We start from the raw sequence: 26,932 nt of genomic DNA, 5'->3' as shown, positions 1-26,932 counted from the left end.
CAGCCCCAGGCTGGTGTTTCCAATGGCATTCCCCAACGGGTGGTATGATTTTAGCTGGAAAATAGAACAGAAATACAGAAAACAAATGCTAGGTTCTCTTGCATATGTGGACTCTAACTTCATTTTTATATAAATGAGCTCATGCACACAGTTAAAAGTAAAATATTTCTTAATATAACATCATTTCATTTACACCTAGAAGGTTCTAAGACCCCCACATAAGATGCCACAGAGCCTGGTAGAACTTTCATTGTCGCGAGGCCTGGTGCTGTGGAAATAAATTATGTATTAAGTACAAAATTATTGGACTGTAGCAATGGCTCGTTGGCTAAGAGCAATGGCCGCCCTTCCAGAGGTTCTGAGTTCAAGTCCCAGCATCTATACGGTGGCTCACAAATGTAGTCCTATGGGATTCAATGCCTTCTCCTGGTGTGCCGATATACATGCTGGCAAAACACCCATGTACATAAAATACATTAAATAAAAAATAAAAGCAAACACGTTGGCACAAAGCAAGCTCTTCTGGGGCACTTTTGTTTTCCAGTTTAAATATGGTGGGTGTAGATTTCAGAAGGCAGGAGCTGTGCCCCAGCAGCCAGTTACTCTGCGTTCCCTGCTTTCCCATTCTCTGCTGTCCTAACAAATTACCTGAATCTTGGCAATGTGTAAAAATAAATAGATTTACATAGCTCACAGTTCTGCAGGTCCAAGAGCATGAAGCCAGCGTCACTCAGCTTCCACACACAGAAGGGACGTGGGAAGGAAGGAGAGTGGCAAATCAGCCCACAGCTCTTTGGCCTGCTCTGAGATAAATCAAGAAAAGGCAACCACTGTCTAAGCAGGTTCCCTGGACCTTGCTGAAGCTCAAGGGTCAGAGCTCCTGGTCAGGTTTACTCTACCAGGATGAGAATTTATAGTCTGGGGTGCTCAGTATCGCCACCCGAGATGGAGTTGCAGCCTGGTATTCTGTGCAGAAAGTCTTTATAGGAGCAGGTGGCATAAACGGGGCCATCCTAGGGCAACATCCTGCGAAGCATTGCTCCTCATTAAAGAATGCAGAGCAGCCGGTAAGTCAGGTCTTTATCTCGTCTCAAAGCAGATGGACGCGGAACAGCAGGTTGTGGAGTAAAAGAAACAAGGGGGCTGCAGACAGGCTCCGAGATGAGAATGGTTACTGTGCAAGCACAAGGAACAGGACTCAGATCTACAGAACACACAGAAATGCCAGGTAGCCACGCAGCCTGCTCTAATTCAGCGTCTGGAGGACAGACAGAGGATCCAGAAGTAAACTAGCCAGCTAGATTAGCCCAATTGGCAAGCTCTGGTTTTGGAGTTCAGCAAGAGACTTTACCTCAATACGTAAAGTGGAGAAGAATCAAAGAAGGCATCAATATAAACTTCTATCCTCCACAAATGTACACATTAAAAACAATAATTTTTGTTTAATCTAAGGAAGTAGCCCAGTGTTGGTAGCACACTCCTTTAATCCCAGCACTCTGGAGGCAGAAACAGGCAGATCTCTGAGTTCAAGACCAGCCTGGGTTACAGAGCAAGTTCCAAGAAGACAGGAAGAGGTCAGATCGGGAGGCCCACAGAAAGCCTTGTGTGCTACCAGCAGCAGGACCCACAGAAAGACAGTGTTAAGCTCTTCCTCTTGGTGAGAAACATGGAGGATTTCCTCGATGTCCAAACAAAAACATTCTAGAAGCAATGAGAAAGAATAAGTTCTTTTCTTCCCTTTCCACTCCTTGGTCAGGCAGATTTTCAGTGTTAGTTGAGCCAGGCAATGTAATCAGACTTACAGCCCCTTGTGTAGGCTATCAGCATGAGTGCTCTCAGTGTGATCCCAAGATGACCGCCACTTCAGCTCACTTGGGAACTCGTCAGAATCAACTGTCTTCGCTGAGCATGACAGCATACACCTGTAACCACAACACTCCAGGGGCCGAACTGAATCAGGAATTTGAAGCCAACTTGGGGCACAAAGTGAATTCTATGCCAGCTTGAGCTGCATAGCAAGACCTTGTCTCCAAAGACAGACAGACAGACATCGAGATAGAGAGGGATCTTTTTATTTTATTTTCTTAACGTGTATCAGTGTTTTGCCTGCGCGTGTATCTGTGCACTACAAATGCCCACAGAGGCTGGAAGAGGCCATCGATTCACTGTGATTGGAGAGTTACGAGCCACAGTGTTGCTGCTGAAGCTCAGAGCTCTGCAAGAGCAAGTGCTCCCGACACCTGTCCCTCCCCGGCTTCAAGAAGCCCTCTCTGACCCCCTCCCCTACCTACGACATCAGAAACACAGTCACTGCTGTTTGTGACAGAGTCCTGCTGGCTTTCAATTTGCCATCCCCCTGCCTCAGCCCCTAGATGCTGGGATTACAGTCATGCACCCACACCCTCAGGATTACTGGGGGCTTTGAAAAGGCAGTTAGAGGCAAACACTAACTGAAAACCTCGCAGGCATGGGGAATCTGCAACCTTAAAGAGGGGGCCTTCAGGAGTGGATTGCAGGGCTGAAGTTCCACAGACTTCCCAAGATCCTCTACTAAATCCTTTCCAAATCCTATCCTCTTCCCGGCTTCCCTAAACCTCAGCTTCCTCCTGGAACACTTGGCCCAAACTCAGATTTCCCCCCTGACCTGAATAATCTTCCTTCTTCACAGACCTTAATCCTCTCTCCCCTATGCTTCCCAACCTGTGTACTTCCCTGAACCCTAGAAGACAAACATCCCCTCCCCATCTACCGCCAGCCTAGTCTGTCCGCCCCAACCAGACCAATCCAGGCCTAACAAAGGTGACCTAATTGATCCCACGGCCTTCAGGACCAGGCCTCCCTCCTAGTCGGCAGAAGCTCAGGCCTGCTCACTGTCTGGCCCCACGAGCAACAGCGGCTGAGAATTCTTGCCCTTGTCGTGCCAGCACACGTCAAACATGGGGTACACCGGCCCAGGCAGACGCTCATGAAAAGAAAAGAGCGGTGTAAGCGCGTCGGTGTTGCTTGCATCATAGAAAGTCAGGACGCCATCTGCAAAGCTTAGGTAGAGGCCAATGCGCGCTGGTGGCCTCTCTGGGGTGCGCAGTGCCCGTGGCTCCTTGGCCTCCACGTGTGCCTCCAGGATCTTGCCATCGCGCAGGCCGAGCAACCACAGCCCCTGTGAGGGCACCGCGTGCAGGCGGCCACGACGGGAAGCGTCAGCCGCCATCACACCCAGGGCCCAGCGTGGCTTGTCGCCCACCTCCACCTCCCAGTAGTGCTCCCCCTGTGACAGCAGCTGCTTCGCCACTACCGCTACCGTCTTGTCGAACTGGCACGTGTCTTCTCCTGCTGGCGGCGCCTTCTGCTCCGAGCACTCCACTCGGCGACCAGAGGCGGACACCACCAGGCTCGGGTGCGCAGAGCTGGGGTCAAAAGTCAGTTCCTCCAACTCTGTCAAACAGACAATGGTCAGGCTAGTCCTTCTATCAAAGGACCTCTCCACATGCACAGCGTTTGCTTAGCTGCACAGTGAAGCAAGTGGTGGGCAGGCTTGGGAGATACCAATGAGTGATATTTTCTGAGGCCCCCAAAAGGCCCAACCAAGATCCAGAACAGGAGCCAGGAAGCCCGGTTCTGTCTGTCTTGATGTAGTCTCTGGGTCTTAAGAGTTTTCTCTTGAATAAACTAGACTTCTTGTCATCCCCCCCCTTCAGGGCCAAAGGCCATAAAGACTGAACAGTGTGTGTGTGTGTGTGTGTGTGTGTGTGTGTGTGTGTGTGTGTGTGTGTGTGTGTGTCTTGTGGGCAGGCACCCAGAAATGTTAGCTCTTAGGAGAGGAGACTGAGCCCTTGGCCCCCAGTCACAGGCTCCCAGAGGCAGTGTCAGACGTAGTTTTGTCTCCAGGGTTCCACGAACTCTACAGAACCTCAGCCTCCAGCCAACAGGGACCATTATATTATCTCTATGGTCAGAGTCAAGAACTGGCCAAGGATCACACAGGCCGAGGCCCACACCCAGCCACAGCAGGGGACCCCTGAGGTCAGCTGGGTGCTTTCCATGTCCTTCACCCACTGTAAACCCCAGGCCCTCAAAGGTCCTTCTCCAAGCACAGGTTAGGGGGCTACAAGGAAGGACCCCAGCAGCAAAGAGTATCTTCTTCTTTGGCTTTCTGAGGCAGGCTGGGAGGCCTCTCCCTGTGTTTTGGGTCTCCCACCAATCCCACAGTTATACAAACCAAGAGCCACCCACCCTTCTCAGTACCTGGCATCAGAGCCCGGAACATCTTCTTCCACACCTGGAATTTGAAGTCATCTGAGATGACAGGCAGCTGGATATCTAGCCTTGCTGGGGGTGGTGACTCTGACAGAATCTTCTGCAGCCTGGGGTGGAGAGGTGATGCTGAGGGGCAGGAAGAATTACTGCAGACACTCGAGGACACGGGGCGTTGCAGAGGGAGGGCTTTCAGGACTTCTTCACATCACACCCTCGCCTTAAACTCACTTGGGAATATGGAAAAGCTCTAGAAATGGATGAAGGCGGTAGTTGTACAGCGTGAGTGTTGTACAGGGCAGGTGTTGTACAGGGCGGGTGTTGTACAGGGTGGGTGTTGTACAGGGCGGATGTTGTACAGCGTGAGTGTTGTACAGGGTGGTTGTTGTACGGGGTGGGTGTTGTACGGGGCGGGTGTTGTACGGGTCGGGTGTTGTACAGGGTGGGTGTTGTACAGCATGACTGTGTGCAACACCGTAGATGATAAATGCACAGCTTGAGCTAGGCATGGTGCAGCATGCCAATAATCCTCGAATGTGAGAGGCTAAGATCAGAGAACACTAGTTCCAGGGCTGCCCGCATGGTGAGCTTGAGGCCAGCCTGCACTTTGCAGTGTTATCCCCCAGTCCATACTTCTGGCTCCAGCTCCAATGTCCATTCTCCTGGAAAGTCTCCTTCAGCAATCCCTTTCCCTCCCAGTAGTCTTGAAATGATACCTGTGACCTATTCCACATCTGAGGCACCGTGACACCAGTATATGAGGTTTTGGGGTAAGCACTTAGGCTGTTTCATGTCTGTGTTCAACACAAAGTGCACAGAAGTGGTTGTGAGAAATGACTGAAAAGCACCCTGTGAGCAGAGGGTATCCCTGGAAAAGCAGGACAAGCAAGTTCAGTGGAAGAAAGGGCCAGTTGCTCACCTGCTGGTCACCAGGCAGAATTTCTGGAGAAAGAGAAAATGAGAATGAGGATAAAGCAGGGAGAGAGGACTCTGGGGAGTTCTAACGATGAGTGTGGGGTCAGAAAGATGAGAAAAGCCAAATGAAACCCAGGACTCAATGTCACCCTTGGAGACCTTGGATGTTCTCATGTGAACAGAAACAGGTGCCCTTCCTTATCCCAGAGACATATATCCACCTGTTAGAAAACTGTCCCCATAGACACACAAGCCTATAACATTATGACATGAATGGTGCCATGGACACACTCATGCACCATCTAATCTGAACCACAGTTCAGAGTCCCAAGCCTGATATGAAGTCCTAGCTTGTCCCTTCGCTGTTATACACTTCACGGTCCCCATGTGACAGTGGGATGAGGCCTCTCGGGGCTGAGCCACGGCCAGGAGGCAGGGAGGGGAGGTTCTTGAGTGCTCACCATGAGGAATTCTGTCTGTGGCTTGTCAGCCACCTCCTCCAGCACCTTCTCCATCTGCCTCAGTTGCTCCAGGTAAGAGTTCAGGCTTGACAGCTCCCGCCGCAAGGCAACCCCTGCCTCACCTCGAACCCTTTCTGCTTCACGGTCCAAAGAACTTTCTAGGGCAGCCAGGAACATCCGCATCTTCCCCAGCTGCTCCCCAACAGCTCCCCGGAACTGACGCACGGTCTCCTGAGGTGGGAATGAGAGGACTCCTGCGTAGGGATCCTCAGCCTGGACTGCAGTCCCAGGACTCTGTCCCTCTAGCCCCTCACCTCCACCTCCACCAGCTGATGCTCCAGGACTGCTACACTCTTCTCCTTGCGCATGCATGCCTCCTGCAGCTGGGCCTTCTGTTGTGGAAGCTGTGTCTATGGGGAAAGTCAAGAGAGGATCGTAATGACACCCCCATGCCATCTGTTCTTTCCCCTCCATGTTAGCTCCTTCTCCAGCCCTCTGCCTGTCCCCTATCCACTTACTTACCTCTGGGTCTGGCCATACTTCATCCTAGTACTTTTTGCCTTTGGTGTTCTATTTTTATTTTAAATTTTATTTGTATGAGTACACTGTACTTCATACACACCGGAAGAGGACATCTGATCCCATTACAGATGGTTGTGAACTCAGGACCTCTGGAAGAGCAGTCAGTGCTCTTAACTGCTAAGCCATCTCTCCAGCCCGATGTTCTATTTTTTTTAACTTCCCACTGGCCTTAATTTCTCCAGCATCACCTGCAAGCACTTAACCCCAGTATAGGTCCTTGCAAGGATCACAAACACAAGATCACCACCAGACTGCAAAGTATAGCACGTGGCACACAACAGGCTTCCAGAAATGAGTGAAGGGTGAATGAAAAAAGAAAGGACGCTAGCTAGCCATGATAGTCCATGTCTGCAACCCCAACTCTCAGGAGGCTGAGGCAGGAGAATCACAAATTTGAGGTCCAGCCTGAGCTACATAACAATACCTAAGACCTTGTCTCAGAAGAGAAGAAGGAAGAGAGAGGAAGGAAAATGAGGGGGAGGAAGAAGCAGAGAAGGAGTGGGGAGGAGGGGGAGGAGGAAAAAGGGGAGGAGGAAGAAGGAGAGGGAGTATAATCTTCCCTTCCTGTGTTTCACCCCTTACTTAAAAATGCAGCCATAGTCAGCTGGTGCCCTAGCCAGCCCTTTCCAGGCCTATGGGCTCCGAGGACAGAAAATCTAGTGTACACACCCACTAGGGACCAGCTAAGCCTTCTGTGAGCTGTCTAGGGACCACTGGAGTGCAAGCATGGGAGAGCTTCTAACAGTAGGTCCCTGCCGTGGTTACCCCTGCCTTCTTACCACCACTGCTCTTCTTAGCCTCCTCTTCCTCCTCTGCAGAATGGGACAGTAACACCCCCACTTCAACCAGATGACACCTCCTGCTCCCCTGGGGAAACTGATGACGCAAGGTGGTGTTTGTTGAGGAATAGCAGCCCAGAGGAAACCACAGGGCTGAACCAAAGACTACTGGCTAGCTGCCAGATCAATCTCTTCCTCAGATGGTCTTCCTTGAGGCATCCACATCTGTTGTCAGTGAGGATAGCCTGGTTGCTCCAGGTGCTTGTGATCAGAGGTTCAGAGGACTCAGGGCTGAGCCATGGCAAACAAGCACCATCAGAAGGTATTAGGGTGTCTGACTACCCCAAGAAGTTCAAGCTTGAAGCTAGCTCCACTCCCGAGGGCTTTTGACACATCCTGGGAGATGAGGGAACCTGGGCCACTGGATGCCATCAACCTCACCACCAAGCCGGTTGCCTCCTACTTCGAGGACTACACAGTGTCAAACCCATAGCGACCATGGCGCAGGACATGGGTGTACAGGGATGTGCAGCACAGCTTCAAAAGGCAGTGCGGGCCCCAGTACCCAGGAACTTGCCCAACCACACTGAGTCTGGTAAGTGGGTTCCTGACCCAACCCTCTAGCCTGTCAAAGCTCCAGAGCTCCTCCTGTCTCCACCCCAGCCCCACCTTGGGCTCTTTTCTGGGGTCTCCTTTTTCAGACCTCCTAAGGCTTAAGGCTAAGCTGATGCAGATCCCTGAGACTGGAGCTCCATGTCTGTCCCTTATGTTTCCAGAAGCCTGAGAGACTTCTATTTTACAGGTTAAATATAGTTCACAGACAAAAATGAGTAAGGTTGGGGTTGGGGATTTAGCTCAGTGGTAGAGCGCTTGCCTAGGAAGCGCAAGGCCCTGGGTTCGGTCCAGCTCCGGAAAAAAAAAAGAAAAAAGAAAAAAAAATGAGTAAGGTTAGATAGAGTTCAGGGGTTAGCAAAGAGGAACTGGGCTGGGAGGTCTCCTAACAGCAGACTCACAGCCAGGACTGAACTGAACTAAGGAGGGCACAGGAAGGAGGGTTGTGAGGCAAGGCCCCAGAACGTTTGGGAATTGGTACCAAAGAAGAGTGACGACTAGGTGCTGAGAAAGCAGTGCCTATGAGGCAGCAGAACACAATAGCAACAGCTTCACTGGGCTGGGGAAGGGCCACTCCTTACCTCCAGACCCCACTTCCTCCCCCCACCTCTGCCCCTGCTGCTAGGGGTTTTTTTTCCCCCATAGACCGTCCTGGGCTGGGTAGACACCTATCTGCTATATCTACATGCACATGACTTGGGATATACATGATTTTAGGAGTCTGTGTACTTGGTGTATATCCATTTGACGACAATTGGATTTTTTTCCTGGTGCAACTTCAGGATAACACAATTGTGTAAGGGCTGTATTCTAGTTCAAACTATAATAATAGCTTAGGCTGGAATCTTGGTGCTACCTACCCATGGTGAGCTTTGGCCAGGAATGCCTCACCCTTCCCACTGCCCTTGAAAACTTCAGGCTTGCACAAGTTTAGTAGTTTCAGGAATGAGTGGGCCTCTGTCATTCATCAGTGCGAAGCTGGACTGCCGGCCTCTGGGACTCCTGGGCAAGCCTTTAACTTTCTGTCTGCTAGTCTCACCGTGCAAACATGCCAGCCTAGCAGTTCACCCAAGAATGTGTGGGTAGTTTCCCAGCCCCAATATGCCAGACACACCACGGTTTGGTCAGACCCGGCTCTGGCATGTTCAGGCTTGCTGGAGGATTGCAGCCAAGCAAGCTAGCTAGCTACTCTATAGGCAGCTTCCAGCTGGTTCCTGTGAGCTCTGCTCTGCAGATGCTACATGCGGCCTTTGGACCCATCTTCTGGCTGCCTAGCTCCCCCACTCTCCTTAGCAACCTAGAGCCCATCCTCCAAAGCTCATAACATAAGTCAACTCGCTTCCCAAGGTCAGACCCTTGCTGTAATCAGCAGTCCCACCCAGCCTTCACTGGTCCAGCACCTTGAGACGTGCATGGGCTTCTGCGGCAGGCAGAAGACGGTGACCACGGTGTGAACCGAGAGAGGCACACACACCACACACAAGTGTGCGGTCCTGCTCGCAGTAGATGCTCAGTGGATCCAGGTGTTCCTCGCAGTGGCCTTGGGGCACTTGTGCCAAACCCTCCACAAGGCGTGCCAACTGGAGGTTAGTGCTTAGCGCCTGTGGCCGAGTAGATGCCTGACAACAGGGACAGGCAACCGTGCCATCGTCGGCAGGCTCCCCTGCCACACGGATCAGGCAGGCACGGCAGAAACTGTGGCCACACTCAGCGGTCACTGGTGCATCGAACAGCTGCAAGCACAGCGGGCAAGACAGTTCCTGGCGCAAAAGGCCTGGTGCAGTCGACATGGTGAGCCTGGGAAGAGGAGTCCCATCAGACAAACTCAAAGACAAGAATTCCAGTTCAGTCCTATGCGGGATCTGTGTCCCAGCAGCCAGAGCTCCATCCTATAACTACCTCACATCCCATAGTGGAAGAGACTCTGGTTATGGTCAAATGGTAAAGAGGATGTGGTCTCATCCCAAAGTGAGTGTATATTGCCATTCTCAGCCCAGATAGAAGCAAATGTGACCCAACGGGGCATTTATCAACCCCGGTTTCTAAACACTACCCAATTCCACCCACTCCTTGCTACTGACTTAGCCCAGGCTTCAGCCTGTGACCTAGGTCTGGGCCTTCGTTCCTCTGGAATTATCTAGAATCCCCTCCCCAATTGACCTTCCACTGACCTCTCTCTAGCATACCTAACCCTCTCTTTCCCCCTTATCTCCAGGCCCATAGGACTTACAGGTCTGGTGGGAAAACTTAGGCCAGAAAAGATTTCCAGGAGGACCAGTCAGGAACAGGCTTAACAGCAGGGTGACCGGAGTTATGTCCAGAGACAAGCAAGAAGCAAGCAGCAGGCTCAATGCAAGGGCAGGGACTCAGGGCCAGATGGCAGTGGGTGGACGTAACAGGTGACATGCACATAGTGGACAGACCCTCCCAGATAGTTCAATGGCCCAAGAACTATATTTAGCTGTCCTATCCACTCCCTCCCACCACTTTCTGGAAACTGTTCTAAATGTGGAGTGTGAGTAGTCAGCAGGAACATGTCCATGTCTAGGCCACCTGGCCGCGCCTGTCCTGGTCCTTTCCTCAGGCCATGGTAGAATTTAGAGTCAGTGGACAAACAGGGCTGCCTCTTCAAGCACTTCTATGCTGGCCTGCCTTCCTCCTTGATGCTATTAGTTAACCTATTCATTTCCTAAGTTGACCACTTACCAAAGCCACACTGGCAGTGTTAACCCCACCTGTGGGAAGGCAGGACCTCCTTCCTCTATAACTAAGGTGAGGGTATTTTTCCTCTATTTTCTAGCATAGGCCCTGGAACAAAGTATCCCCTCCCCCAAACACTTGGAGAATGCAAGAAAGGTAGTTAAATGAATGAACTGAGCCTACAGCTCAAAACTGGACTTGCCCTCCCTGGGCACACCAGACTTTCTTATATGCTTATCTTTCAATTGGCAATATCAATTTTAATCAGAATAAAAATCAAAGTCTTCCTTATGACCTACAATTTATACCCATCTGGCCCCATTCATTGCTCTGACCTGTGCCTCACCCTTTCCCCCTGGTCCTTGGAGGACTTTGTCCTTGCCACTCTGTCTAGAACATTCTTGCAATCCCAGATATTGCATAGCTCTTTTCCTTCTCTCCTCAGATCACTTCTCAGCGTCAAGCTTCCAGTGATGCCTTTTCAGACTCCTAGATCTTTTTCTTAAACCCTGAGTGTCACAGAGCTGCTTACAGTAACAAGACAGATACACAACATTCCGTCACATCTTTAAATTTTAAGTACCAAGCTAAAGAAATGGCTCAATGGTTAAGAGGCATTGTCTACTCCTCCAGAGTACCTTAGGTCTGTCCCCCAAGCTGCTCACAACCATCTACAACTCCAGCTCCAGACAACCTGTTATTTCCTCTTCTGACCTCTGTGGATACTAGGCACACAAGTGGTACATAAACACACATGCATACACCCAAACATATAAATAATTTTAAGGCATTTTTTAAAAAATGCAATTGAAGCAAGAGGTTGGTGTGGAGTGACTTATGCCTGAGAAGCTGAGGCAAGAGGAGAGAGTCCCAGCTGCTGGCACAGAGTGACGTGTAGATTATGTGGTGTGGCCTAGAGGCACTGTGGAGCCTTGTGGGATTTAGAAACCTCACCTGGGGCTCCCACTGAAGAAGGCTGACTCCGGGCCATGTGCAGAGGCCAGGTGGGTGGAGGTTGCAGGAAGGCGATGTGCCCCAGCCTCCCCACTGGTTGTGCACAGGTTTCTTCGGTGTCCAGACACTGCACAAGGTCATCTGCTTAAACTGAATTGTTTTTTTCACCCAGAAAATGAAATACACAGCCTCCAGCGACTGGATGAAAACACACAATAACTCCTTTCTCTCAAGGAGAGTTTCAAGAGACTTCAGCTTGGGTTGCCCAAGTCATTTGACTGGAAGATTTGTCTATGTGCACTAAAGGAGAATCTGGCCCTACTGTGTGTACCTGGACCTTTTGGGTTTGACTCTTGATTTGCTTTTTTGGGTGTTCACTGGCCTGAGGACTGCTGTGTGTGGTGGCTGTAAATAAATGGAGCTTGACTTCAAAAAAAAAAAAAAAGAGTCCAAAGCCAGCCTTGGATACATGAGAACCTGAGAAGTGGGGGGAGGGGAGAATATATATATGAGAGTGCTATTGGGGGAGGGTGCACACTTTTAATCCCAGCACTCAGGAAGCAGAAGCAGGCAGGTCTTTGAGTTCAAGGCCAGCCTGGTCTATAGAGTGAGTTTCAGGACAACCAGAGCTACCCAGAAAAATCTCCGTCCTGAAAAACAAAACAAACTCTGTGTGTGTGTGTGTGTGTGTGTGTGTGTGTGTGTGTGTGTGTGTGTGTGTGTGTGTGTGTGTAAGTCAGCTCTGGGAGTCACCTGTATTCCTGCAGGAAGGAAGGCCACAAGCTCCTGGACACAGAAAGCTGTGTATAAATAAGCGAATGAAGTAAAGCTAGGCTATTTGGGGAGTTTTGGTTTTTAACTTTCAGTTTTGGTTCCTTTTAGTTGTTGTTGTATTTTGTTTAGCTCTTTGAGAAAATGAGTCATGCAGCCCAAGCTGGCCTCAAACTCGCTGTATACAAGAAAGTTGCTTTGAACTCCTGGTCTTCCTGCCTCCAACACCTAAGTGCTAGGATCTCATGTATACACTACCATGCCCAGACTTAAAGCAAATACGTTCTCTTATGGATACATTGTATTGTATGCCCTACAATAGCTCTCTGGAGAGCCGGAGACGGCTCAAAGGTTAAGAGCGCTTGCTGCTCTTGCAGTGGAGCCAAGTTTGGTTCCCAGCACCCCCATGGTGGCTCCCAGCCATCCCTGACTGCAGTTTCATGTGATTCAACACACTTCTCTGACCTCTGAAGGCAGGCATACATATGACATGCATACATAGACTCAGGCAAGACACCCATACACAGCCATACACATAAACTAGAATAAACAAATCTAAAAGTAGAAAAGGAATAGCCCTCTAGGTCCTCAACTCCAACATGACATGCAAAAAAGGAAAAAACAATCTTGCCAAGAAAGCAGGGAGGCACAACAACATGGAGACAGTGAGATGGGTCAGTAGTTAGAGCATGAGTTCTTTCAAAGGGTCCAAACTCAATTTCTGGTACTCACATCCAATGGGTCACAACTACTGACAACTCCATCTCCTGCTCTCTTCTGACCTCTATGGGCACCTGCATGCATATGCACACACGCATGCACAAATGCACAGACGGGCACGGACGGGCACAGAGAGAGAGAGAGAGAGAGAGAGACAGAGACAGAGACAGAGACAGACAGAGAGACAGACACAAACAGAGACAGAGAGAGACAGAGACAGACAAACAGACACAGACAGAGACAGGACAGAGAGACAGAGACAGACAGAGACTCTAAAGGAAGGTACCACACCCAATATACTTCCTATCTGCTGCATAAATCATGTCCTATTTATGTAGGAAGAACTCTGTCGGGCTGGAGAGATGGTCAGCGGTTGGGAGTATTGACTGCTCTTCCAGAGGTCCTGAGTTCGATTCCCGGCAACCACATGGTGGCTTAGAACCATCTGTAGTCTGATCCGATGCCCTCTTCTGGTGTGTCTGAAGACAGCTACAATGTACTCACATACATAAAATAAATAAATAAATCTTTAAAAAAAAAAAAAGGAAGAACTCTGTCATTCAGAACATACTAGAGACTGCAAGCATCTTAAATATTTAAGTGAGGGTTTCCAATGTTTATGTGCTACCCATGCTTTATGTAAAGCTACAATTCTGTGTATGAGATACGTAATCCACTGCAAGGTATTCAGGAATTGATCTTGTGAAGCCCCATGACCATAGCCTATGCAAAGAACTGATTTCTAGGGCAGGGAGGGGGGAGAGTCAAATAAAATCTATAAAAATATTCATGCAAAAGGAAAAAAGTCTCCCTCTTCATATTTTTGTATGTGTCCATATACGATTTATGTGGTAAATGAAGAAACCTAGTGTCCCACAAGTCATGTACTTTCAGCAGAAATATTTGATAAGTATAATTTTAAATTTTCTTAGATTGTGTGTGTGTGTGTGTGTGTGTGTGTGTGTGTGTGTGTGTGTGTGTGTGTTGCCTGCATAGATGCATTGCACTATGTGCATGCTTGGTACCCACAGAAGTCAAAAGGCATCAGATCCCCTGGACCAGACGTTACAGACAGCTGGGTGCTGGGAACTGAACTAGGGCCCTTTGCAAGAGCAGCCAGGGTCCTCGCTCCATAGCTCCTCCATAATTACAACTAGATGGCATTTCTCATCGATTCACCCCAAAGCCCAGTCTATGTGGCATTTCACTGAAACCAAAATGAGCCCTGTAAGTTCCTATGATCCTTCTTCCAATGGACCGAGCCAGTAATTGATGTGATCTCACAGACCATAATTTCTCCTCAGGGAATGCAAGTTCAAGTCTGTTAAGGTAATATTGATACATAATTTAACTTGTTTTCCTTTTTGTGGTACCACATAAAGACCAGGGCCGTAAACATATCACAGTCTCAGTGTGCAGCCAGAGCTGGCCTGGAACTTAGGATCTGCTGTCCCTACATTGCATGCACTAGGATTATGACCATGACTGCTTTGTCCTTTCTAAGATATCAGTATATGGTGCCAAGGCTGGCTTTGAATTCATCATCCTACTTCAGCTCCCTGCCAGTAGCTGTGACTACAGATGAGCCCCATCTGACAGCCTTGGGTCTCCCCTAAGTCCCCCATCTCTGCTTCCTCATTCTGAGTAACAGTTATCACCATCTAACATAGAGCACATTTGACTTGCTTTGTCTTCTGCTAGAATATAAATGTTGTTCCATGCTTGTCTCTGGCTTAGGATAAAGTACATGGCACATTCTGATGATCAATTATTTCCAAAAAGGAACAGTCACGGACACTCTCATTTGTCCTCTCAGATTTCATCAGTTTTGCTCAGCCTTGAGTTGGCTTTACTTCCCTCCCTCAACTGTTCTTGCCCAGTCCAGAGATTCTGTTTTAAATTCCGCTTCTCTTCAGAGGCTCTGTCTCAAGTCTGGTGTTGGTACTTCAAGCTCCTTTGGAGTTAGTGTTCTCTCTCAGGAGACTCAAGAATCAGGGGACTTTTATTTCTCCTACTCTTCATTAGCTCCAAGTGTCTACCTACTTCGATGATGTTGATCAGAGTAGGCCTGATGTTTGTAACAGGAAGGGTGTGGAGCAAATGTGTATTTGGAGCTGACCGCTGAAGCCACAAGCAGTTTCATTTAAGTTCAAAAACTAACGTGTAAAATTTTTACCTCATCTAGAGCTTCCATCATTCTCAAGTTGAGGCTACAGATTCTAGATTTGATCCATCCATAAGTATTCATATTCAAAAGTAACAAAGACAGACTAGGTTTCTTATTTGACCCATGAAAAAGGCATTGTCTTAAGCAAGCTACAGTAGAAAACACAAGAAGCCATGTCTAAGGGAGGAGGAGGAAGGAACCAGTGTTGTTCCTGAAGTCAAACTCTTCCAAAGGCCCTGGGGCTCAAAGGAGAGCTCCCAATTTGTATCAAGGGAAAGTCTCGCAACAGCCAGAGTGGTAAGTCCCATGAATGGCTCATACTTGGGACCCTCGCTCCTCTCAGGAAGCTGAGGCAGGAAAACAGCCACAAGTTTGAGGCTTGTCTAGACCTCAAAGTGAGATGCCATCTGGGTGTAGTGACACACCCTTAATTCCAGCACGTGAGAGGCAGAAGTAGGTAGATATTTGTGAACTTGAAGCCAACATGGTCTACATGAGTTTCAGGACAGGCTACCTAGGGCTACAGTACATGCTACCATGAAGAATAAAGAGGAGAGCATGTAAGGATTTAGGAAGTGCTATCTGCCACTACATTCAAATCTGGACTCCACCATCTCACAGTATGGCCTGGCACAAGTCAGTCAGCCTGGGTTTTCTCACATTCTCTCCCAGGAAACTGAAGAGCCCAGGGAACTTTTATTTCCCCTACTCTCCATTGTCTCTAAAATGGGGATTACATGTTGTAATAAACACTAAGATTTTTATGAAGATTCAACAAGTTAGTTCTTTGGGCTTGGAGATGGGCACTCATATTTGTTCACCTAAGACCTAGGTCCAGGCTAGCCTAGTATTCTATATAGTCTTAGCTGGCCTCAAACTCAATTTCTCCATCTGCCCACTGAGGATTAAGGTGTGAGCCACATTTGACAAACACACAGAACACGTTGAGCAAATGCTAGATACTGATAGTTTTACAATTATTACCACTAATTTTTCCAGTGAACCCTCCCAGCAAGCTTGTGAGATCATAAACATCCCAGCCCACAGACTGGAAAACTAAGGCTGAGATTCTATGTACCAGCTCTGTCCTACCCCACTTCACAGTCTCTAACTTTTTTAGGTCATGTACCTGACCCCACTGTCCCTGCATGTGCCTTAGAAAACAAAGGAGATGCAGAGGAAGTTGAGGAACTGGCCCAGTGTTCTGGAAATATTAGAAATATGTATTCTTGCCAGGCATAGTGGCACATTCTTTGAATCTCAGCACTTGGGAGGCAGATAGTCTACAGAGCTATCTCCAGGACAGTCAAGCACTGAGAAACTTCTATCAAAAAACAAACAAGGGTTGGGGATTTAGGTCAGTGGTAGAGCGCTTGCCTAGCAAGCGCAAGGCCCTGAGTTCGGTCCCCAGCTCCGAAAAAAAGAAAAAAGAAAAAAAAAAAAAAAAAAACCAAACAAACAAACAGGGCCTGGAGAGATGGCTCAGTGGTTAAGAGCACTGACTGCTCTTCCAGAGGTCCTGAGTTCAATCCCAGCAACCACATGGTGGCTCACAACCATCTGTAAACAGATCCGATGCCCTCTTCTGGTGTATCTGAAGACAGCTACAGTGAACTTATATATAATAAATGAATAAATAAATCTTTAAAAACAAACAAACAAACAAACAAAAAACAGTAGCCCTTCCAGCTCCAGAAGAAACAATATTGTTCAATCAATCAGTTATTTTACGGGTTTAGGGTTCATACATCCAGGAAGCATCTCCTGTTACCAGCCACTCTGGCTTAGGTCCAGCAGGAGAAGGGCAAGCCAGAACTTCTGAACCCTAGGTTCTTTTCTGTCAAAACACACCTCTCTAAGCACATCATCTAGAAATAGAAAAGAGCATTTGGCTTCCCAGAAAGTCTAAAACCCATATATTTATCTCCCAGGTAGAAGCTACCTTAGCAGTCTCCAGGAATCAGCAGACTTTGTCTTTACCTCCTCCTTGGGGACAGTGGGCAAGACACTGACATTCTCAGAGTACTGATTGACATTGGGTCCAGACTGAGGGGTGTGACTTCCTTAATTCAGGAGGAGACAGAGAGTCTGGAAGGTAAATGTGGCTGGGACTAACATCCCTCTACTCCTGTTTTCCCAGTGTTCCATATCTTCTGAATATGCTTTGTAAGTTCTAGAGCATTTGAAATGTTCTGGCAAACACAGGGAAGTTAATTTCATCATTACACTACCATCCACAACACCCACCTTCCTAGTGGCATTTCAGAGAAGCTAAAGAAGGTATTTTCTTCCTGTATAATCATTCCAAGAAAGAGGCATTTTTTTAGGCCAGAAAAATGGAACTCAGGCATGTTAGGTGAAATCTAGGGAGTCATAGGTGACACATAGATAGAGTTCCCATCTGTGGTTTGCCAATGGTTCCCAGCATGACTTCCGAAAATGTGTTTCCCACTGGGAGGAAAAAAAATAGATACTTGTTGAGGATGCAGGAGAAATTAAACGAGATTGTGTGTTCTAAGTGCTTATAACAATAACTAGAAAAATAGTGAGATTAAAAAAATGGAAGCTAATAATAAGACAGCAATCCAAAAAGGCTTCAAATACAGCAGTGTTGCCAGACAGTGGTGGTACAGACCTTTAATCCCAGCACTCAGGGAGGCAGAAGCAGGTGGATCTCTGAGTTTCAGGCCAGCCTGGTCTACAGAGTAAGTGTCAGGTTAATCAAAGAGATACACAGAAAAATCCCATCTTAAAAAACTAAAGACCAGGGGTTGGGGATTTAGCTCAATGGTAGAGCACTTGCCTAGCAAGCGCAAGGCCCTGGGTTCGGTCCCCAGCTCCGAAAAAAAGAACCAAAAAAAACCAAAAAACGAAAAACAAAAAAAAAAAAAAAAAAAACTAAAGACCAAAAACCAAACAGTAGAACCTTAATATATCCTTTTCAAGTAAAATAGGTTTCTCCAAATTCTTCTGAGTTCATAATGTGCAGAATGATGACAGAGTCCATCCAGTAAGACATCATTTGTCCCTACTGTGGTCCAGTCTAAAACCAACATCAGGGTGATAATTCCAATCTGTGACAGCAAGGGTAACATTTCTCTCGCCCATGTCTCTTACCTTTCTGTGGCATCTTATTAAATTGCTAACACTTCCTGAAATCCCTGGTAAATATCTAAGGCATATGAGTTTGTGTAACTGGTCAGATGTCATCTGATCCAACTTGATCTCCTCTCAACCACCAGAAAGAGTCAGAAGAGTGTGAGGATCTCATTGTTCTTCAGAGGCAACACACACACACACACACACACACACACACACACACACACACACATCCTTCATGCCATTTTCTGCAGCCTCCAAGTTTCAATTAAAAGCAAAGGCCACCTTGTCCAAACAAAGGCTCAGTATATGTAGCTAGAAGCTATACAAGAGTGTGGTAGCACACAGTTGGAATCCCAGCACTTGGGAGGTCAAGGCAGAAGGAAGGTCATCTTCAACTACAAGTTTGAAACCATACTTCATAAAACCAAAATAAATAAATAATGTGGTTTCAATGCAAGCCTGAAACTCAAGATCAGTCTCTGGAATCCATGGTGAAAGAAGAGTGTTAATTCCTAAATGCTAGTCTGTAACCTCTATGCACATCAAACCACAAATACAATCATACCAAGACACAATAAAAAGAATTAAAATATATACACATGTATATTTCTATAATTCTAGGATCAGAACTCTTTGTCATTCTATAAAGGCTCCTCAAGGCTAAGTCAGTGACAAGCCCAATGCTGGGTATTAGCCAGAAGTAGTCCAGATCTGGTTTCTGCTCTCAAGTTCTCAGACTTTACAAAAAGTAAACAGACATTATAAAAACTATGGTAGAGACATGAGGAACATCATAGAGAGAAACCAGAGGGTGGAAATAGCAGGAGAAGGCAGGTTGAGAACAAAAATAAAACAAATAAATGCATGGGGCCCTAGGTTTGACCAGTTATTTTTAAAAAGACAGAAACTAAACTGCTAAGCTATCAGACAATATGCAAGGTGCTCTGGACCATTCTACCTGGGTCCACCTTCCCTTTTGTACATGGGCTAGTTTTTCCATTAAAGAGACTGTCAAAAAGCATATTAAGTGACATTTATGGAGAACTCCAGTCTAAAGGAGAGTTGAAATTACTTAGAAAGGACGACATTTGACTCTGAGGAATCTGGGGAATCCCCAAGAATAGGAAAGGGACAACATCCTTTGTGTAAGTTATAAAGATGTATTCTTTTGGCCATAATGATCTGGAAATTGTGGCAGGACCAATGAGACGCCATAAACCATGAGTCAAGGAACACTGACTATCTCACCACAATTGCTGCTGGGATACCATGCCACAAGGATGGAGACACCTTGTCACCCTGCAAACTTAATCCTCATTTTAAAGTATCAACAGGTAGAACCCTGACAGTCCTGGTGGTACACACCTTGATCCAAGCACTTGTGATGCAGAGACATGTGGATCTCTGTGTTCTAGGCCTGATCTGTAGAGTTCCAGGTCAGTCAGGGCTACATAATGGCACCCTGTCTGGAGGAAGGAGGCACCTTAAGCACCTTAAGCCAGATGTGATAGAATACACCTACTACAATTCCAACCAGTCAGTGAGGTAAGCAAAAGGGATCAGGAGTTCAAGACTAGCCTAGATTACACAACAAGACCTTATCTAAAGTAAATAAATAGGCAAGCCATTAAGTAGTGATTAGGTAGAATGCTCCTGGCATTATAACCTCACCCCCCCCCAAAAAAAAGACCCCAAGACTATGTTAAGTAGCAGTAATATGATCTAGATGATTAGATTGAGGACTCTTAAACCTGGTCTTTCAGAGGAAATAACATTTAACCTAAGGCCTAAAGACTCAAGCTTTTGTTAGAGAGGGAAGTGGTTTCAAGACTTAGGGAAGAGTATGAGCAGACTTGAAAAGGCAACTTTTCAAGAGAAACTGAGAGTCCTGTGTGGCTGGAGCTTGAAGATAAAGGTAAACTGGTAGTATAGTATAAAACAAGACTGAATCGATCAAAACTGGGGTGTACCAGTAGACCCTTCCCAGCCATGTTTAAAGCAGGTTATGAATTCTTAGAGCAGGCTCCAAGGTCATCCTAACCAGCCCGAGTAAGGAGTAGCTAGCTCTCCACTCAGGTCTCTCTTCACTTTCGTGTTTTATCTAGTGGTGATTGTCATCACACTACAAAATATTTAACTACTGGGGAACTTGGTAGGATTTCAAGAAGCCTTAGCCCTTCCAACCCAACCATCATGACCCCAGTGAGACAGAGTGACGAAAATGTTTAATAAATGTAGCTGAAAGTAAGGTGAAGACATATAGTCACACTCTTTTCATCCAAGTCTGTGGAATTCAGGGCGCTTAGTGTTCTAGCTGTTAAAACTCTAATATCCAACGGCATGTGAGAGGATCCTAAGATCTGGGGAAACGAGATTCAGGGCATCTAGATTTCCAAGATTCTAAGCTTCTATGCTCCAAGAAACAACAGAAACAGCAACAGCTGGTTTACAAAAAAGCTCTATTTGAGCCTCTCAGAAACTCAGGACCTGCCGGAGTAACAATTTAGCTCCACCCTCTGTCCCCACCCGACATCCTCTGCCGACCCAACTCCACTTTCGGCAGCCTAGAAAAAAAGCCAAATTTGAAAGTCTTGGGGCGGAAACCAAAACTAGCTCGCTGGGGAAAGAACAGGCGCTGTAAGTGGAAGAGGGTGGAGTCCTGGCACGCCCATTGGCCTAAGCAGATGACTTCCTGGTCTTGAAGGGCTGGCAGCAGGCAGGCTGCAGCAGGCGAGCTGCAGCAGGCGAGCTGCAGCAGGCGAGCTGCAGCAGGCGAGCTGCAGCAGGCGAGCTGCAGCAGGCGAGCTGCAGCAGGCGAGCTGCAGCAGGCTAGCAGCGGCAAGAGTAAAAGGTGACCGCGGCTGCCCACCTGAGCCATGGGGCGGGCACGAGATGCCATCCTGGACGCTCTTGAAAACTTGACAGCGGATGAGTTTAAAAAGTTCAAGATGAAGCTGCTGACAGCGCCAGTGCGGGAAGGCTATGGGCGCATCCCACGGGGGGCCCTGCTGCAGATGGACCCCATAGACCTCACTGATAAACTCGTCAGCTACTATCTGGAGGGGTATGGCTTGGAGCTCACAATGACTGTGCTTAGAGACATGGGCATACAGGAGCTGGCTGAGCAGCTGCAAAAGATTATGGAAGGTGAGTGTGTCCCCTTATTTGTCTACCCTCAACTTCCTGCACACCACCAGAGGCTTGCCTCTTTGGCACTTAACTTTCTGTTCCTCTTGCCATACTGGGGGAAAAAAAAAAAAAAAACTTCCCTTCGTAGACTTCAATTTAGCACCCTGGGTGGAGTGGGAGTCAACCCCGAAAGACTGTTGAAAAAGGGAAAAGAACCATCTGGCATTTTTTTTTTCCTTTTTTTGCAGAGTCTGGAGCTGTGGCTACTGCAACCAGTGTCCCTGCTCAGGGCACAGCCAGAACAGGTGAGGCCTCCCCACCCTACCACACCCTTGCACAGCCTATCTATTGTGCCTAGTTGGGAGGCAGACTGGACTAATGACCCTGCCTGCCTTCCTACTACCCACACGTTTTTAGAAGAATGTACTTTGTCTAGGTAGTCATGGTGGGTGGTTTGCCTTGATTCTCCAGCCCTATTTAGTAAATTTTGAAGCAGTATTAAATATCATTATCACTTCCACCCTCAGAACATTTTGTGGACCAACACAGGCAAGCACTCATTGCCAGGGTCACAGAAGTTGATGGTTTGCTGGATGCTCTGTATGGCAATGTGCTGACTGAAGGACAGTACCAGGCAGTTCGTGCAGAGACCACCAACCAAAACAAGATGAGGAAGCTCTTTAGCTTTGCTCCAGCCTGGAACCTGACCTGCAAGAACTTGTTCCTTGAGGCCTTGAGGCAAACACAGCCCTACTTGGTGACAGACCTGGAACAGAGCTGAGGTATCTTTTCCAGCTACACATCTAGCTCCTGGTTTTGTATACAAAATTTTCTAAAAACAAGTTTGTATTTGTGTTTTCTCGACTCTCGGATGTCTGTGCTGAGCTAAGCTACATTTCCAAAGGCCACATGGGCTAAGGGGTGTGGCTCAGTGGTAGACCATATGCCTAACAGGCGCAGATCAGTCTCTAACACCAAAATTCCAGACTCAAGTTCTTGCTTCACTGTCCCAGACCAAAGGTTTCTCAAATGATTCCTGGTTTCCCCATTTGGGAGTTTTTTCCCCATATTACCCGAAAAGTCTACCTTTGAGTACACATTATCCAGGTCAAGTTAAAAAATGAGAGGAGGGGTTGGGGATTTAGGTCAGTGGTAGAGCGCTTACCTAGCAAGCGCAAGGCCCTGGGTTCGGTCCCCAGCTCCGAAAAAAAAGAAAAAAAATGAGAGGAAATGGGAGTCAGGTAATGGAGGTGGCACACCTTTAATTCCAGCACTCAGGAAACAGAGACCTTTGTAAGTTCCAGGACAACCAAGGGTATGCAAAGAAACCCTGTTTCAAAATTAGGTATGTATGTATATAGGTAGGTAGGTAGGTAGGTAGGTAGGTAGGTAGGTAGGTAGGTAGGAAGGAAGGAAGGAAGGAAGGAAGGAAGGAAGGAAGGAAGGAAGGAAGGAAGGAAGGAAGGAAGGAAGGAAGGAAGGTAGGTAGGTAAAGGTTAAGAAAGAAAAGCATCTAGAAACAAACCAGTTCATAGAAGACTTTGTTGTGTGGGGACTCCAAGCTGTCTAGATGAGGCTGGCCTCTAACTTTAGAGATCTGCCCACCTCTGCCTCCTGAGTCCTGAGATTAAAGGCATGCATCACCATGCCCAGCCCCAGCCTTTTTTTTTTATTTTTTTTAATTATACAAATGGATCGGGATGGGAGGCTGTGCATGCAGTGCCCACTGAAGCCAGAAGAGGGCGGCACCAGATTCCCTGGAACAGGAGTTCCAGGCTAAGCCTCCACATGATGCTGGGAATTTAACATGGGTTTCCCCTGGAAAGAGCAGTCATTACTCAATTACAGAATCATCTCTCCAACACCAAGGGCTTACCCTTTTTTAAAGAAATTAAGATTGTATCGTATGAATATGAATATAGGTGCATGTTTACACAGAAGTTTGAAGACAAACTCGGGAGTCAGTTCTCCATTTTTTACCTTAAGGTAGGGAGTTCCTCTTTCTGCTGCATACTAACTGTCTGGGCTGTGAGCTTCAGAGCCATTCTGTTTCTGACCCTCATCTGTACTCTGAGGTCTCTCAGCAGTGTTGGGATTAACAGGTATTGCCATCATTCAGGGGACAGGAGACAGAGGCAGGGTGCAGACATGGAAGAGAAGCCCTCTACAATTGAGTTCATCCCCAGCCCAGTAGCTACTCTTGCAAGTGTTATTTATGGTGGTCCTACCTATGGAGTCAAGGTCTCATTACTCCTACACCCTTCTAGCTTAAGTAGGGCTGGGATCAAAGGCTAAGGCTACCATGGCCAACAAGTTCATGTGAAATTTTATTAGTGATTGAAGAGGATAAAAAAAGGTCTTTTATTGGTATGTCCAGTCTATTAAAAGGGTCCTTTTTGAAAATATAGTGGCAAGTTTACTTTGTCTTAGAGATAATGAGACTGTTCTCTGAGCCAATGGGTGTGCCTTAGAACAGGCCGAGATAAGCAGACTAAGGCTTTCCAGAGTTGTACTCCCAAGTGTTTACCACTGGTCTATGTGGAAAAGTGTATATAGGAAAGAAGATGGGGTTAGATGGGGCTTAAGGATCAAGCTTGAAGATAGGTGTCATAAGAATCTGTTGGTTACTTAGGTCCTTAGTCTAGAAGCAGGGAGGTCAGATCAGAGGCCTGTTACAGCTAAGAGGCTTTAGAATAGAGCAGCCTGGGGAGTGAAGGTAGTAGGTGTTTGGTATTCTGGGCCTCCTTGGTACCTCTACCTCTCCTGTGAAAATAGTGTAATTATGGAAAAGGTCGAAAATGGGCTGGGCATGGTGGTGCCTACCTTGAATCTCAGATTAAAGCTCCCAGAACAATTCTACGTTGTAAACTCCAGTAATTCAAACATAGTAGAAACCGAGGTACCCAAGGTTACACTTTTAACCTCCACATACAAGTCCTGGTGTGCATGCCCACCCACCCCACACACACACAAAAAGGGACTTCCCTCTCTCCCTTTGTATTTTTTTCCTTGGTGAACTCGGTTCTAAGAAGTCTTGGATTTCTGGCCTTAGAGTAACTTAAAGAGTAGAAAATGGAAAGGATACAAGTTCAAACTCTAGCTTCTTATTAGCAATGATGAAAACTATGTCAGCGTCCTTCCACAAAGTGAGAAAAACAAGACCTAGTCCATCACTTAACAGCACTGGGACATGCACATTAGTGTCAACTCTTTCCAACAGGGCATCCAATTGCATCTGGGTACCTGGGATGCCTGCCACTCCTGTATCAGCTACACGAAAGACCATCTAAAAGCACCTTCCAATCCTAGTTAGCTAAAGCTAATCCACAGAACAGCCCTACACATCTCCAGTGCCCAAAGCTAGAATTCTGCAGTTTTGGTTTCTTTAAAAAACAGAAATATTTTAAGAATGTGCTGTCATTTTAATCCCAGGGATGTTGGACTGCTTTGAACTATTCAAAGTCACCTGACCACATGATTTGCCTTGAGCTCTAGCAGAAGCATGATTTTGCCACCTATAGATAATTTCTGCAATTGTGTAGCATTTAAAATTCTGAGAACTTTTCAAACGGTACATAAATGCTAGGGCCCCTGAGAGGCATGGCTGGTGGTTGTTCAAGGGGGGCTGTTTGCAGTTTGTTAATAACCATGGTCAAAAAAGAAGCTGGATTGAGGGATTTTGCTATTATTTCTTCCCCCTCTTTCTCTATCCAGTGTTAGAGGGCAGGGGTGGGGTGGGGTCAGGATAAACCCACAAAGTATTGAGAACCAGCTACAGGAAACACTACAAGCAAGAATGACCACTGTTCAGATCAAAGAGCCCTGCCCAAAGCCACAAGCAGCTGCCTGTAGGTACTGGACAAACTGACAAAACTACTCAAAGCTACATTGTCACCAGCATTCCTAACCCCCACTGGAGTCACTCAGAAACTTCCAACATCATAGCTCATGCCAACCTCTTAATGATGCTCCAATCTCCTGACAAAATTAAAATTTACAAAGGAAAAAAATCAAACATATTTGCCTTTTTTCGGGGTGGGTGGAGGGGTCCTTGAGACAGTCTCACTATATAGTCCAGGCTAGCTCAACTCAAAGGCCTAGTTACCTCTGCATGAGTGCTAAGACTGATATTGTGCTAAGACACCATGCTGCCAGGCATGTTTTTGAGGACTCACTACATCAGTGATTTTCTCATGTCTCCCACCCAAGTCCTAGTTATACATGGGTATCATGAAAAATGAAATTGCCTTTTCAAACCTTCTATTCAAGCTTAAATTTTGAACAATAAAAGCCAGCCCGAGGGGGTTGGGGATTTGGCTCAGTGGTAGAGCGCTTGCCTAGCAACCGCAAGGCCCTGGGTTTGGTCCCCAGCTCCGGGGGGGGGGGGGGGAGCCACCCCAAGCTAGGCTTATGCTAGTTATAAAAACCCATATATAGGGCTGGGCCTCTATGTGCCATTTATCCTTATGCCATAATCTCAGCAATTGGGAGGCAGAGGCCTGGTCTACAGTGTTTCAGGACAACCTGAGCTTCAGAATGAGAGACAGTCTTAAGTATGGGGTTGGACAGATAGCTGCAATTATGAGCACTTGCTGTTCTCAAGGATCCAGATTCCGCTCCCAGCACCCACCTATCAGCTCACAACCATTCATAGGGACACACGTGATACACACATATATCCATGAAGACAAAACACCCATAGCTCACAAAATATGTAAATCTAAAGAAAGGGAGGCAGCTGTACTGACAAGGAGACCATATAGTGAGAGGAAGCAGGAAGTACATGCTCAGGCAGGTACCTCAGTTTGGTCCCTAGAACCCACATCAAGCAGCTCAAAACTACCTGTAACTCAAGCTCCAAGGTGATCCAAAGCCTCAGGCCACATACATGCACACATCCCTAGATATACTATATACACATAATTAAAAACAGTAAGGATAAATCACAGGAAGAAAGGTCAGGCAGAAAATGTATGCCTGGGTCATCTCTGAAAAATCCAATGCCTCTTTTCTGTTAATTGGTTCCATTATCTGGGGCTGGAGAGATGGCTCAGTGGTTAAGAACACTGACTGTTCTTTCAGAGGTCCTGAGTTCAATTCCCAGCAACCACATGGTAGCTCACAACCATCTGTAATGAGATCTGATGCCCTCCTTCTGCTGCGTATGAAGAGAGTGACAGTGTACTTATATAATAAATAAGTCTTAGAAGAAAAAGAAAAACTGTTTAAGAGTTCCATTATCTGTGATGAACACCATGATCAAGTGACTTCTGGAGGAAGGGCCTATCTGGTCTACGAATGCTACTCACTCCATCATGAGAAAGTCAGGATAGGAGCCTGGAAAAAGAACTGAAGCAGTGATCAAGGTCATTCTCAGCTACAGCTGGAGGCCAGCCTGGGATAAATGAAACCCACATTCCCATCTGTTTTGGCTTTTTAACAAAAAGCAACTTCTAGTCAGTAAGTACATGCCTCTAGTCCTGGTAATCAACTGGCAGATCAATACTTCAAGACCATCCTGTGCTAAACATGACTCCACTTTGAAAATAGTTTTAAGCCAATTCCTCATCTCACATTGGCAGTTCACCGTCAAAATACAAGCATACGATGAATACATGAAATTACCTTCAAGCTAAGGTATGTATCAAGTGAATTCACATTTTTCTAACAGCAATATACACCAAATAGGAGTACTCCAAAACTTAAAAATACCTGAAACTTCCAGCACCTCTGGCCCTAATTCTGGGGTACTGCTGATAATCTGTGTATTAAATTTAGATCATCTCACT

General features: G+C 47.0%; 2 protein-coding genes and 2 long non-coding RNA genes across 6 annotated transcripts; 2 read left to right on the top strand and 2 right to left on the bottom strand.

The window, feature by feature from the left end:
* Positions 1-2,050: 2,050 nt before the first annotated feature.
* Trim72 (tripartite motif containing 72) lies at positions 2,051-9,911 on the bottom strand. The gene is made up of 7 exons (NM_001077675.1): positions 9,831-9,911; positions 9,001-9,397; positions 5,942-6,037; positions 5,628-5,858; positions 5,171-5,193; positions 4,243-4,361; positions 2,051-3,432 (listed from the first exon to the last, which is right to left on the bottom strand). The coding sequence occupies exons 2-7, from the start codon at positions 9,388-9,390 to the stop codon at positions 2,858-2,860; spliced, it is 1,434 nt and encodes a 477-aa protein (NP_001071143.1). The 5' UTR covers positions 9,391-9,397; positions 9,831-9,911; the 3' UTR covers positions 2,051-2,857.
* Positions 6,725-11,699, top strand: LOC120099938 (uncharacterized). The gene is made up of 2 exons (XR_015652611.1): positions 6,725-7,583; positions 11,427-11,699. It is a non-coding gene; the product is annotated as an uncharacterized LOC120099938 (long non-coding RNA).
* An 88-nt stretch (positions 11,700-11,787) lies between these two features.
* On the bottom strand, positions 11,788-13,538 carry LOC147996978 (uncharacterized). The gene is made up of 2 exons (XR_015652612.1): positions 13,298-13,538; positions 11,788-13,091 (listed from the first exon to the last, which is right to left on the bottom strand). It is a non-coding gene; the product is annotated as an uncharacterized LOC147996978 (long non-coding RNA).
* Positions 13,539-20,696: 7,158 nt separating this feature from the next.
* Positions 20,697-22,007, top strand: Pycard (PYD and CARD domain containing). Of its 3 annotated transcripts, none has more exons than XM_087643128.1 (4): positions 20,697-20,758; positions 20,843-21,161; positions 21,392-21,448; positions 21,671-22,007. In XM_087643128.1, the coding sequence occupies exons 2-4, from the start codon at positions 20,891-20,893 to the stop codon at positions 21,922-21,924; spliced, it is 582 nt and encodes a 193-aa protein (XP_087499254.1). In that variant the 5' UTR covers positions 20,697-20,758; positions 20,843-20,890; the 3' UTR covers positions 21,925-22,007. The 3 variants fall into 3 exon arrangements, with proteins under 3 accessions (XP_087499254.1, XP_087499251.1, NP_758825.2); XM_087643125.1 differs by having other exon boundaries at positions 20,697-20,772; NM_172322.2 differs by having other exon boundaries at positions 20,712-21,161.
* The last annotated feature ends 4,925 nt before the right edge of the window (positions 22,008-26,932 follow it).

This window comes from Rattus norvegicus, chromosome 1 (assembly GCF_021556685.1).
Source record: "Rattus norvegicus strain SHRSP/BbbUtx chromosome 1, alternate assembly SHRSP_T2T, whole genome shotgun sequence".
NCBI lineage: Eukaryota > Metazoa > Chordata > Mammalia > Rodentia > Muridae > Rattus > Rattus norvegicus.
The sequence above is the reverse complement of the archived record's forward strand: the minus strand, read 5'-3'. Positions and strand labels throughout refer to the sequence as shown.

Coding starts and splice junctions, on each gene's coding strand:
- Pycard (XM_087643128.1), top strand. CDS start 20,891: ATGGGGCGGGCACGAGATGCCATCCTGGACGCTCTTGAAAACTTGACA. Junction 21,162..21,391: donor GCTGCAAAAGATTATGGAAG/GTGAGTGTGTCC, acceptor CTTTTTTTGCAG/AGTCTGGAGCTGTGGCTACT. Junction 21,449..21,670: donor TCAGGGCACAGCCAGAACAG/GTGAGGCCTCCC, acceptor TTCCACCCTCAG/AACATTTTGTGGACCAACAC.
- Trim72 (NM_001077675.1), bottom strand. CDS start 9,390: ATGTCGACTGCACCAGGCCTTTTGCGCCAGGAACTGTCTTGCCCGCTG. Junction 6,038..9,000: donor AAGCCCATGCACGTCTCAAG/GTGCTGGACCAG, acceptor CTTTCCCCATAG/ACACAGCTTCCACAACAGAA. Junction 5,194..5,627: donor CACAGACAGAATTCCTCATG/GTGAGCACTCAA, acceptor CTCTTTCTCCAG/AAATTCTGCCTGGTGACCAG.